This window comes from Thunnus thynnus, chromosome 12, assembly GCF_963924715.1.
Source record: "Thunnus thynnus chromosome 12, fThuThy2.1, whole genome shotgun sequence".
NCBI lineage: Eukaryota > Metazoa > Chordata > Actinopteri > Scombriformes > Scombridae > Thunnus > Thunnus thynnus.
The window spans coordinates 8,206,283-8,220,737 of NC_089528.1; the positions used below are offsets into that span (position 1 = coordinate 8,206,283).

General features: G+C 36.7%; 1 protein-coding gene across 2 annotated transcripts in view; it reads left to right on the top strand.

Moving 5' to 3' along the window:
• LOC137193749 (sodium channel protein type 2 subunit alpha-like) overlaps positions 1 to 14,455 on the top strand; it is a 45,942-nt gene that overhangs the window by 2,597 nt on the left and 28,890 nt on the right. The window contains exons 2-7 of one of the 2 annotated variants that reach the window (XM_067605112.1): positions 8,038 to 8,344; positions 10,088 to 10,206; positions 11,462 to 11,551; positions 12,823 to 12,951; positions 13,931 to 14,022; positions 14,144 to 14,386. In XM_067605112.1, the coding sequence (XP_067461213.1) occupies positions 8,078 to 8,344; positions 10,088 to 10,206; positions 11,462 to 11,551; positions 12,823 to 12,951; positions 13,931 to 14,022; positions 14,144 to 14,386 (940 nt within the window). In that variant the 5' untranslated portion in view covers positions 8,038 to 8,077. Of the gene's footprint in view, positions 1 to 8,037; positions 8,345 to 10,087; positions 10,207 to 11,395; positions 11,552 to 12,822; positions 12,952 to 13,930; positions 14,023 to 14,143; positions 14,387 to 14,455 lie in introns of those variants that run through there. The other variant, XM_067605111.1, reaches the window with a different exon arrangement.

Consider the following 14,455-nt stretch of genomic DNA (forward strand, 5'->3'; position numbering starts at 1 on the left):
TTTATTACAGTGATTAAAGCTAATGTCCATACCTCAGTGTCTACCCCCCACATGTTATTTATGAGCAACAAAAACAATTGTATGTACTTATTCTTATATATAATATTCATTTCATTTCATTTGTATGTAATTTATATATGCCTTATCTGTAAATATTGCACCTTATCTGTAAATATTGCCTTCATTTTAATATAACCATATATCACATATAGTCTCACCTGTAAATATTGCCTCATTAGCAACTTATTTTTGGTTGGATGCAAAACTGCATTTAGTTGTACTTGTACTATATGCTATGACAATAATCTACTAACAATGATCTGTGAAGCAGTGTGGTTACACACTTGTCACATTTTTCGACCCCTTTTCCTTTTGGTTACATCAGTTACAGATGTAACCACAGATGTCACAGATGTGACTCTCCTTGTGTGACTTAACGGATGTAACTCACAAGTGGAAGTCAAACAACAAGCAGTTGTGGATAAGCCTCAAGCAGCAGAGCTCATAAAAATCATTTCTCATCAATTCATCAACCTGGTCTTGGTAATGATTTCCACCACGGTCTCATTTTGTAGGTCTATACCTTCTGTAACCTACGTATTTAAGCTATCTGCTGCAATTACATTGAAAGGTTTTTGCAAAAGAAGTAGGTCATCAGTTCAGTCTGTGCACCTAGGATTGCAGTTTGAATCTCTGAGAGTGCGACAGACACATAACATGGTTCAGTAAGACCAGACAATACGTACACTGTTACTTTCAGTGTGTGGTGGATCATTGTTTCAAAACTTTTTTAATGTCGTTTGTCATGGCCAATGTCTAGCAGTTCTCATGAATAATATTGTTTAATTAAGTATTAGAGGGTGTAATTTCATATGTGTTGCTGTTACAGTACAGCTGACAATTCAGAGCATGAGGGAAAGGAAACAAAAACTTTTAACCAACCTAAAACATAATGAGAAATATAAATTTAATGCCATGGAATGCTATTTATTCAGAGTTGTTTATAGACAACATGCAACATAAAGAGAGTAAGCCCAAATGAAACCACAAATTCAGAAGTATATCATTAATCATGATGAGTAACCAAAGACTGAAACGTTTATGAAATGACCCTCTAAAGGATTCAAACGTATACATCCAGAGAAACACAAACCCCTGATATTAGAATAAAAGTAACACAAAGGCACATTCAAGATGCCATTTTTATGTCAGAGACCTTTACATGATTGTTTGTTTGCCATTGGCCAATGGTTTTGGTAATAGTGCATGTTACATAATGACCATAATGACATCAAGATGATCCCATTTTGTCTACTCCAAAGACACAATCTGTGATTTAAAATGCAAGACATTCACTGGAAACATGAAATACATGTTTTTTCTGGATTATGAATATCAAGGAGAGAATTTAGCACAAACAAGAAAAATCATTGACAGAAATTTCAAAGAGGCTTTTGCAGGTTTAAAGATATTTAAATAAGTTGTTAAAACAGTATTTTAACACATTTGAATGATTTTTCAGGTGATAAAGTTGCTGAAAACTTTTTTTTTTTTTGCTACGCTTGATAAATAACAGAGAACCTTCTGGAGGAAGGATAACAAGTGAGATCAGGTCATACGTCATGTTGCGATCAGGTGACCTGGTCCACAATCCGCATCAAGCACATTAAGCACAACCTCTGCAGTATCCAGGTCAAGATATCTGTTTCAAATAAAAGCAGTCAACAGGAAACAGGAATAGAGTAAAGCTACCTGTAAATACCATTAAATACAAGCATGTAGATGTAGAAAAATAAACAGGTGATACTGCTAATGATTTACTCATCACTTAAAAGACATTTCAGCAAAGGGGAGTGTTACATTGAAGTTTGAGTTTAAACAGAAAATCATCTCAAGATCTTTTATGACTACACAGCATTTCAAACATCTGTCTGAAGATATAAATTGGATATTTTCCAGCCTCCAAACTGATATAATAGTCTCAGTCAGTCAAAACTCATTAGAAGTTGACGTGAGGTGACGTGACGTGACATTAGTGATGATCCACAGCTCTGTTTTCAGACAGTAATTCATTCATTTATCATTTACACATTTAAGTTGTGCAACTTTACTAACGTGTAGCATTCTTGACCATTTATTTGTTTTGTTTTTTTGCACTACACAAGCATATCAGCACAGGACTTTATACTTCCTTACTCATGACAAACTGAATAATTCACACAGTGCTGTTAACTGCGTACAGACAATAACAGCATGTGTTCTATTGATAAACCATCTTATGATTTTGCACTTTTAACGACAAATGACAAAAACAAATTTTAAACCAAGAAGCGTTTATTTCCTTAAAAACTTCAGGTTCTACTTGGATCTTTTCTCCTTTATCTCACAGATTTCACAGCGTTGAATGTTGTTATATGATTTAGTAGTGTTACTGAAGTTTATAGTCTTGTTTAGAGCTGCAACAATTAGTCGATTAACTGATAAGTTGACTGAGAGAAAATTAATTACCAGCTATTTTGATAATCAATTAATCGTTTTTCATCATTAAAAATAGAAAAACCACAAAATTTCTCTGGTTCTTCCTTCTTAAATGTGAGTATTTTCTGGTTTCTTTAGTCTTCTATGATAGTAAACTGAATATCTTTTGGTCATGGACTTTTGATCAGGACAAAACAAGACATTTGAGGTTGCACCTTGGGCTTTGGGAAACAGTGATCAACATTTTATAGACCAATGACTAATCAATCTATCAAGAAAATAATTGAAAGATTAATCAATAGTGAAAATAATCGTTAGTTGCTGTCATAGTCTTGTTTAAAGCTAGTTTTAGTTGCAAAGGCAGCTGGTCCAGAGGATATTTGTTGTAATGCCTGTTACTGTCATTCATTTTATTGACTTATATCCACTCACTATGGTTCAGTTTACTCACTGTTTAAATTAAATTAGCCTTCCTTACGTCAAATTATCACCACTCAGTCTTTTGGTGTATAGCTTCAGTTAAAAGACCCCAACATGTGTTATTAGAAAAAAATCATATCATATTGTATTACTTTTCAAACATAGTCCATCTGTGGAAAGAGATTCTATCCTCAGATTAAATGCTATATTAGATTCAATATTGTCCTCTGGCCTGTAACAGAGTCCTACCAACACTGTCATCATTACATCACCTGTCAATCATCCCTATTAGCTCTATCAAAAATACTAAAGGCAGCTGTATTGTCCCTTTTTTTAATGAGAAAGAAGCGAAACATGCAGTTAGTGCTTTGTTATTTAAACTTTTGCAGCACTGATGATAAAAAGAACTGCATCATAATATTTCACCGGGGGTTCAGTGCCTTGCTCAGCAGCACATCGGCAGTAGCTCCCCACTTTTTCTGCTGCTGCTTGTAGGAATCAAATCAGCTACAAGCCTGCCACCTAGCCTAGTCAAAAACAGTGCATGGGATATATATCTGTAAGATATCTTCAAGTATTTTGCCATCATTTGATTTACTCTTTGTTTACTTAAAAATATGAGTCTAAAAATATAAAACTGTAATATTGCAGAAAGTGGGTGCATGTGTGTGTTTGTGCGTGCGTGTCAAAACTGCCAGTCCACAGCTCCGCTCTACTTTGAATCTAATTATCATAATTATTTGTAGTTATGATGACCATATCACATCTGGCTGTTATGGGAATTAAATTTCATTCAACTAAAATACTTTTTTTTCTCTGTACTGTCTAATTCTTTACCACCATTTCCTCCCATTTATAAGCTGGCGTGCAATTTCAGACAGTTCACGCTGGCAGAGATTCTCTCTGTGCTTTTTAATGTAGATTAATAGTATTCATATACAGTTTTAATATGTGCGTTACAGAGTGTATGTCATTGCTACAGCTTTTTACTGCTCTGTATCATTACCTTTTAAAGAAGACACGCATGGCTACCCGTGTTTCTGTGAACGATTCGTCACATCATGACAGAAATATCATTGCTTTGAACCTGTTTATCTGCTTTATGACGTTGCAAGTGGACCTTAACCTATTTTTTTGATAGCAAATGGGAAAGCACTGGAAACACTGTGTGAGACAGGCTGATCTGAGATCAACCTGGGCCAAATAAGCAGATCAAGTGAAAGCAGATAACTAGCGTCTGGCTGGACGTGTGAAGGGATCAATGCATTTCAGGACAGGAGGAGATGGAAAACTCACAGAGCTTAGTCAATATGAAAAGGATACAATGGTATTTCTCTATCAAAAGGGGAACATAGAAATATAATCCTCTCTTTGGAAAGCTTTTTCAGTTATTAAAATATCAGACTCAGTCACTGGCTAAATTGTGGGAGTGAATTTTTGGTCATGGAAAGGCCTTTAGTATTGTCTTTATTTAGATAGTGGCTTTGCTTCTTGATCAGATTACCTGCGGACTATATTTCAGCTTTGTTTTTGTCCAGAGAAGCAAAGTTTGCCAAAAAGAATAAAGTAAATGTATTCCTTAAGATTTTAGGCATCTACAGGTAGCATTTCAAGCAATTCAAGCTATATTTAATGACTTATCTGATAGTCATCTCTCATTAATCAATAATTCTCTGTATCAGTTAAGAAAAATACTAAAATCGGCTACAGTTATTACACAATCAAGGTCTTATGTTATTAACATGTTAGTAAACTAGACAGATACTAGATGGCTTTTTGTTTTTCAATGTCTGTGTCCCAGTTTAATTGTGTGAACACATTTTTTTGAATTATAATAAAAGAGTATTGAAATAATATATAATAAATATATATTTTATGCCAAATGAATTTCTGAAAACACATTTTTTCAAATGTGGTAAAAATACTTAAAATGTTGCAACAATAACATCTTTGGACAACAGAAGTTTATTGTCTACTGTACTCTCACCTCATTATCAGGCTACTATCAATATTCCACTATATTGACACCAGTCGACCTTTAAAGCCACCTTTCATGAGTTTAACATCTTAATTACCAACAGTAAACATTTACGATGAATTAGATATTAAAATTATTCCCAGTGTTTTTGTACACCACTGAACATATTCTGTGCTTTCAGTTTCTTTTCTGCTCATAGTTTTAATCAGATATAATCAGGCTGGAGAGGGCAATTCAAAGCTGCACAAATCAGTATTTTCAATGAACAATGGATCAAATGATTGTGTGTAATGTGACAGGGGTCACTCATAATGATGAACCCACAGCTACATGGAGTATTTTTGCATCTTTCAGCTTTACTGTTTTGGTCATCAACCTTGTTTCCAGCCACAGCCAGCAGCTGTTTTCAGTAAAAAAGCTTGGATACACCAACTGTACACTACCTGCCCAGCAACAAACAGCAGACAGACACATTTAGTGACTTAAGAGCCAGATATTTCTCTCAGGAGATGGTGGAGACCAAAACAGAGCTAAAAGGAGAGTGAATATTGGACTTTGATTCATCAATTCACATGAAACAAGATTCCAATAAGATTGTCTGCTAGCACATTTTCCAATAACAACTTTATTAGTTGATAATATGTAGCTGTGTTTACAGCTTGTTGACTGATCCCAAGTGGCCAAAAATAATGAATTAATGAAAGTTTAAGTTGAACCCTGACTTGGCCTGCACAATGCTCTTATTTCAACCACTACCTGTAGTAATTTGCTCTTATTTGAAGGAGAATTACTTACTGTAAACAAATAAAAATTTAGTGAGATGGTACCTTGTACATTTTGTAACAGTGACCAATTATTGCCACAGTTAATCACTGATAATTTAAACAACCTGCACTTTCAAGATACACTCAATGATTTTGTTACAGTGCTCACTAGATCCCACAAATCTCCATATTTTGGCCCACCTGTTCATTGTTTGAAAGTTGACACAGCTCACAGTTTGAGAACGGGGTTGTGGGTGGACATGTGGGGGTGCTATTGGGTGTGACAATAAATAATTACAGCATACTTCTTTAAGGTTGCTGGCAGGTTGATGTCCAGGCATTGTGGTTTTCTCCAGTTCAGTAGAGTCAAACAGCAAGCAATCGCCATCCTAACTCATCGCTGGTGAAAACCTCCGGTCAGAGCTACAGACCGTGGACTTAATCCTCCTGACTCAGAACTATTGCTGCCCTAGTTTGACAGAGGCAGTTGGATAACAGGAAGCTGGTCAGTGGTAAGGGTAAAGAATTTACACCATGTCACTGTAACTCCCTCAGTACCATCAGATAATAAGAGCCAATGCAGTTGCTGACTTAAGCTTAAAATATTGCATTCATACAGGGTTGGAAATGGAGAACAGACACATTGATACTGATATCCATGCTTTTATCCTTTAGCAATGTCACATATTGCAGCATTGACCATTGGGACCATTAAGCCCAAAATATTCAGTATTTCCAGTTGTTTAATGGCCATGTTTATAGAATTATAATAAAAATAATAAATAACAAATAATAAATATAATAAGGTGATTTTTTAAAGTCACTGTGCAGAATGTAATCATTCTGATAGCATACCTTTTTGATTGTAGAAAATGAGACAATCTCAGGGAAATTATGTGTAGTCTATGTTTTACTTTCTGCCCATTCATCTTTGAATTCATGTCTTTTGTGAAACCACAACCGAGAATGCCAGAGTCATAAATTGTTTACATAGTCATTAAACAAGCAGTAATATATTTTTTGTTCACCTGTGCAAAAAGCTGGAAACACAACACTGACATATTATCACCTTATACATTTGATGTGGCTAACATTAGAAAGCAGCTGCTTAGTTACACATCCAGCAGACACTGAGTAATATAGACCCTTTTCACAACATTCTGACTTGTCAAAGCAAGAAAAGCACAAGTGGAATTATTGACATTAATGGTGGCTGCATTAGATTCAGGTGAGTCAACTCCAGCACTCTGAATTGTGTATGCTCACCCACTGACATGGCTTACTGGGACAATTAAAGGAATGGAACCATCGTTAATGTTATTATTTATGCCTATGGTTTCCTGCTTTGAGAAGTCAAAATGTCTGCTGTGAAAAAGGGTCTATTATCATTCATTTGGAGTCATATTTCTGGCCTCCTGACAAATGTAAATCCCTCTCCTTTGTGCTCTGAGGACTCCTAAGGAAAATATCTGGCTATTTATGCGCTAAATGCTCCACTTCGTTCACCAGTTAGTCACTAGCTTTGTCTGTCTGCTGTTTGATGCTGGGCAGGTAGTGTACAGAAAGTGTATCAGGGCCTTTTCATTGAAAACAGCTTCCTGCTGTGTCTGGAAAATCAACTGATGAGACTCATAGTGAACAGTAAAGTTAAAGGCCATAAGACCAAAACAAGAAGATGAAGTTTGAAGTTGATGTTGAGTTTTGTGGTAATTCTCTGTGGGTTCAAAGAGTGACACTTTTGACAATATACATACACCAATTTCATCCATTTTTACTATAACAATAAGAAGAGTCTCCATGCTAGCAGTTCTGTGAAGCTGTAGTTAGGTTCAGCGGTGCTGAACCTAACTACTGTCAATCTCATGACAGCACTAGAGGAAAAGTCAGGGGATCTCCAAGTTATTATGATACATTGCCTGGGAACCATGAATATCTGTGCCAGATTTCATGGCAATCCATCATAAAGTTGTCAATAGGCTTCATCCTCTGGGGACAATGAATGTCTGTACAATAGTTTGTGTTTACAATAGTTTCAGTCTGGACCAAAATGGTGACCCGTCTGACTGACCAACAAACATTCTTAGAGCCGTGCAGTTAGCATGGCTAAAATATTGATTAGTGCAGCTTTAATGTGTTTGAAAACTGTTTGGAATTGAACTTGAAAACCCAGCTGTTCATCCTCCAAGTATGGTTCCTGAATATTATGAATACTTTTCATTTGTTGTGCTAACCACTGATTGAAAAAGGCATTGCATCTTAGATGGCGATCTTAGTGTTTTGAATGAAATAAGACATCCATGATGCTATGTTGTTGTTTTTTCATAAAATTTTCCAATTGAATTTGATCACTTAATCTCTCTCATCTTATGTCTTCACTCCCCACTTCCCCACCTGTAGCTGTAAGTAAATTCTAGTACAGGAGAATCAGGATGAAAAGATGGCAGCCATGCTGTTACCAACGGGTCCTGATGGCTTGCGGCGGTTCACTCGCGAATCCTTGGCTGCCCTGGAGCAGCGGATTGCGGAGGAGCAGGCCAAGAATGCCAAGGGTTACGAGGAGGCTCACAGGAACGCAGAGCCACCCAAACCCAGGGCCGACCTGGAGGCTGGCAAGCAGCTGCCACGCATCTTCGGTGACATCCCTCCAGAGCTTATTGGGGTGCCACTGGAAGACATCGATCCTTTTTACTTCAAGAACCAGAGGGTGAGAATTTCTGAGTGTGTGTGAGTTTGTTGGGTGGATTGAAAAATTGTGAGGTCAGGTAAACAACTGCATCCCAGTCCAGGCTATTCCTTAATGATATAAGCTACTGAAGTAACTGATGATATATTTAATTCCACATTGTACCATGAAATCATGTTGACACATTGTTGACTCTAAACTAACCTATTTGACCAGTTTGTTAGTACAGTTTGGCTAAAAAATACCAGTACTTTTCATTTCCAGATTCACCATCTATACATTTTAGTAACTAGGCCCATATAATTTATTCAACACATGACTTTCAACATTCAATCTGCAAATGTAATTTAATTATATTGGTGTGGCAGATTTCTTGAGGTACTACTTTCCTTTGAGCATTATTAAGATGTATGAGCTGTTTGGTTTCAGTTTGCACCTAAAATGTTCATGACAGAAATAGATTAAGCTTTAGTGACGTCACTTGGACTGTACATTATCAGGAATATGTGTTCTATTTGTTTTCTATTTATATATCCTCCTTAAACAGGATTTATTTATAGTTACTAATAGTTTCTGTGAACACACAAGTTAAAGAAAAGTGATTTTAGGTTCTGTGTCCTTAAGCTAACACTACATCAGCTCAGAAAATTGTTATTGATGGTGCAAAATGGCAACTGATGATTAATCACTGGCATCAGAGATGCTCCAGTACTATTTTACTGACACACTACATACATTTGCCTGCATGTTAAATGATCCATGAAACTCTCATCTGAACTTGTGAACATGATACAGCAGGAATCCTCCAGATCAGCTGAGGTTTCCACTGAATTCACCGAGCAGTGTTTTAGAGCAGCTAGCCGAAAAGCAGAGCAACTGCATCTCTTTAGATCTCTTATGGATGCAGAAATGGGATTAACAAGTTTTGATTTGCAGAGTCGGTAGATCAGGCTGCTGCCCATTAATGGGCCGCTTATGGAGAGATGAAAAAGGACGTGGCAGTCATTCTCAGGGTCTCTTTGTTTTGGCATGTGATGCGCTGCTGGATGGGAGGATTATCCAAAGACGAAAAAATATTTAAATAAATGCCACATCTGTTAGGGAAAGGTTCAGCCCGCTTTGGAGTCGCCTCCATTATCTCAGCTGGCCTCGCTCGCTGCATGTATGTGCACTGCTTTCTTCGACGCAAAAGTGCTTATGGTGGAAGTTAACACAGATGGTAGACAGAGTGGTAGACTCAACACAGCACCCTTTACCCTGCTGGGTAAAGAAAACTGAATAGAATAGAATAGAATAGAAAGCCTTTATTGTAGATACAATGAAATTAGGAGTGCTACTCCTGGTTGGTGCATTAAAAACACAGTACAACATAGTCTCACACAACCACACAACACAAGTCCTGAAATGAATAAATAAATATAAAATGGCAAAGTGTATGCCAATGTAGTATACACTGGAGTTATACTGCACACAAATAGATGTAATTATTGCACAGTGTGAGATTCACAAGAATGATATAATATTATTGTACTTTATGAGAGTAAATACTGAATTGTAGCACAAGGACAGTTTTCATATTGCATAATGCTGAACCGCTGCAATGCTGCTGTCGAGTAGAACTGAATGTGCCTGTGCATGATGGGAAAATGATTTAAGGAGGGCTCTTATTTATTTATGATGACTTGTTATATTTATGCTTTATTTACAGAATGTGAGGAATAACAAATGATTTCTGTTTCTTCCTGTTTTTTGTTTTTTTTACAGACTTTTATAGTACTTAACAAAGGGAAGGCCATCTTCAGATTCAGTGCCACATCTGCACTTTACATATTTAGTCCATTTCACTTCATCAGAACAATCGCCATAAAAATTTTAGTCCATTCATATCCTTTTTTATTGCCCTGTGCGTGGGCACAATGATGTAATAACTGTCGCAATCTGTACTAAATTATGTAAAATAATGATGTAATTGTTTGGTTGAGTGAGCCAGGTTGGATATTTTATTGTTGGATCACATTATCTGTTACTTTAATTACTCTGTTTAGAGATGATATTAATGAACTTGTGGATAGAGTACTAGTGCATTTAAATGCTTAAAAAAGATGACAGATGAGATGAAGATGACAATGTGTGATAATACCATATCTTAACAGTTAATAATCAGGATTACAAGAGCCTGAAGGTGATTAAACAGCTTTCAGGTGTTGCTTTTGCACACCAGTTTTTGACAACCACTCAAAAAAAGTGCTTTATTTCAAAGTAGAAGTATTCATGTCAGTGTCCTCACATTGGTGATAACATGCAGATTATACTGTGAATCAGACCTCCTGCTGAGAACAATCCACTGTGACATCTTCCCAACAAAATATTAATCTGATATAGTAAAAAGTCTAGAAGCTACTCCTTGCATCTCATACTGGCAGATAAGCCAATTTATAATATTTACTGATTCCCCCGTAGGTTTCTATTGGATTTTTCCATAGTCCCATTTCTGAAACAGCTTTGTAATGGTCCTCTCTGGCATCGCAAACCAAATCCCTTCATATCCCTCTTTTAATCTCTAAAATGAAATAAGAGCAAGGAGATTTCACATCATGTGACGGTTGCCTATTAGTTCTCAGACAGCCCATTCGTACTTTACATGCAGGAGGGAATCTTTCCTCTGTATCTATTCTATGCTATAGATTATAGATTATAAATCACATGAATAACTAACTCACACTGTTTTGTTTTGAACTACATACAGTCTTGTTACCAAAACACCAAATGTTCGTTTTGCAATAGAATTCTCAGTTAACATTAAATATCCAATATCTCTACACTGTTCACCATTTTAACATTTAATGTAATGTCAGTTGACAACTTGTTATTGTTTCCTTTATCCATAAGAGAGAATGATATCATTTCCCTGATTTAATAAATGGAATTTACTTACATACTCTATAATCTGCATGTGCTGTAGTTGTAATGCCGTTGGCATACAATGATGGTTTATCCTAATGGATATATTGCAGAGGATTATAAGAAATGTTGTGTCTGCTCTATTTGTATACATTGTTGGCTCGTCACAAAAACGTCTGTGACTGTATTACTGTAAATTAGTGTTTCACTGTATACTTTCCTTAACCTCTTCTCCACATTGTTCAGCCTGTTCATAATGTTCACTATTCTGACCAACTGTTTCTTCATGGCCATGTCTGATCCGGCACTATGGACCAAGTACCTGGAGTAAGTACATACAGCAATAAGTGGTTGTCTGATCCAAAACTGTGTGAATGAGGCAAAAATGTAAACTTTGCTACATATTATATGTCCTAATGTGGAGCCTTGCCGAGGTTTGTTACTTAATCAGTGATGACTGAAGAATCGGTTGACATGTAAGTATATGATGCATGTTATATTTACTGCACAAATACAGTAAGAATGTTTTTTTAAAAAGCATGTGATGTGGAATGAAAATTGCCACTTAAAATATTGCGCTGTGCATGATATGGAAGATGTGGCTAAGTTGTTGTTGCATGTTTAGCATGCAGCATGACTTTTTGTTTTTTCATTCACTTCTGCAACTTAATTTTGTAATAAATGTGAAAAGAGAAACAGTTTGTTTCCTCTAGATCATGTTTCATATTATGGCTATGACGCTTTCTTGAGAGATCAATGAGAAGATTGATAACGCCTTCATCTGTCCAGTAAATATGAAGCTACAGCCAGCAACTGGTTAGCTTAGCTTATTTTAGCTTATCTTAGCACAAATAATGAAAGCTCTGTCCAAAGGTGAGAAAATTTTAGCCAGGCTAACTGTTCTCCCCTGTTTCCAGTCTTTATGATAAGCTAAGCTAACAGGCGGGTGGCTGTAGCTTCATACTTATTGGACAGGCATGAGAGTGGTGTTCACCTTTTCATCTAACCCTCTACAAGACAGCAAATATGCACATTTCCCAAAATGTCAAACTATTTCTTAGTAATTAAATTATTCATTTCTATGTGTAAGTAAGTAAATTATGCTCACCTGGTAACTAGAGCAATGAATCTTTGTTGAGATTGTTTGCTCAACTGCTGTTTTGAAGGTTAAAAATGAACTTTGAAGCTCTATCTTTGATTTGTTTGGCTTAAATGGGAAGAATGAAAATGTTTAAACCCATTAGAGGTTATCTGCTCCACATGCTAAACAACATATATAGAGTTTTAAACATAGAACATTCATTAATATTAGTGTGCATATCATAGATGATACGTTAATTTAAACTGTTAAGGCATGGCACTTCATGTCCTGCACATATTTTGTCAGTGACATCATTCCTCAATCATTATAGTTACTGTAAATTATCAGTTGCATTCAGTTTTTTTCATGCCTTCTTTTCAGTTAGATTTCAGTCCTTATTGTTACTGAATGTAATTTATTTAAAAACTCAATTCTGTTTTGTTGTTTCTGTTTCTCTGTAACATTGGATTCATTGATAACACTGCATTTTTCTTTCTTCCCCATGAATATTTTCCAGATATACTTTTACTGCCATTTACACTTTTGAGTCAGCGATAAAGATATTTGCGCGAGGATTCTGTATAGTGCCGTTCACCTTCTTGAGAGACCCATGGAACTGGCTGGACTTCAGCGTCATTGTCATGGCGTAAGTAATAATATCCTTCATATACCATCATATTGATAATCAGTCTCACCTGACATGCACTTTCCATTAGCAGTGGCGACACCGTGCAGATGTGTGTGTGTAGCAACTACTAGAGAAACATCCATGAAATACTTTATCTTTCCTGCATGGTTGGATATATTTCCACTTTAATTCAGTGTTCAGGTTCTGTCTTGAGGGATTGTTTTTGTCCCTGGCCCTTTTTTCAGTATTTTTGCAGCAATGTCAAAGTGACTTCAGTCAGTCATCCTCAGTGATGATTTGAAACACCATGAACTATAAGCCTCTTGTGGAGGACAGAGATCTGTGCGCCGTGACACACTACCCATGATGCAGGTGGCAGATTAGACCAGAGGTGACCTCTCGATGCTGCTGCATTGTCTGAGACCATTCATCCTGATAGGACATTTGCTTTGTTTGAAAACAGCAAGACAAAATCACCTTTAGTGGGTGTAGACACAACAAAAGCTGTCATTAACTGCAGCGATTAATTTACTCCTGATTCATTACTGTTCAGTCAGCTAATTATTTGGTTATTATTGCTCCCAGCATGTGCTATTTTTCTGCTATAACCACAGTAAACATGTCTGTACACTGCCTGCCCAGTACCAAACAACAGATATACAATGTTGATGACTAGCTGGTGGTTTTTGTTGCCCCCCAGTGAACAAAAAATCTGGTATTTCAGGTTTACGGAAAGTCACTGACAAATTCTGTGCAAATATTTTTTTTATTTGACATTTTGTTCGCTGTAAGTTTAGTGTCAACTTAAAGTCTTGGCTTTAAGGAGTGTCATGTAATGTCAATCACGTGATACCCATGATGTCATGTGATGTAACTGAAATTTATAAAGAAATCATATACAGTGTATACCATTATGTCTAAAGATGATTATTAACCCTGGTGATCATACAGAAGTCCTACTTTGTTAAATCTCTTTGCTCTTTATATCATATTCCAGATATGTGACAGAGTTTGTAGACCTTGGAAATGTCTCTGCACTAAGAACCTTCAGAGTGCTACGAGCCCTGAAAACCATCTCAGTTATCCCAGGTAAACAAACTTCCTGGCCATGTTTCTACATCTCATCCCTTCACTCCAAACATGTCTGAATCCTTTCCCACATTGCTATAAGACCAAACGATCGATATATTCCCTTCTCTACCCCGTCCAGGTCTGAAGACTATTGTCGGTGCTCTGATCCAGTCTGTGAAGAAGCTAGCAGACGTGATGATCCTGACTGTCTTCTGTCTCAGCGTGTTCGCCCTCATCGGCCTGCAGCTTTTCATGGGGCTCCTGCGACAAAAGTGCATCCGCAGTCTGGCACACTGCGTCAACTCTTCCTACAGCCACAATGCATCTTTCATCTGCAACAACAGAACCTGGAGCTCCAGGGCGGACTTCCTCAGCAGCGAAGGTCAGCCAAAAGCAAAGAGACTTAAATTGGGAAAGCATTTCACACATATACAATGCTCTAAATTCTGTA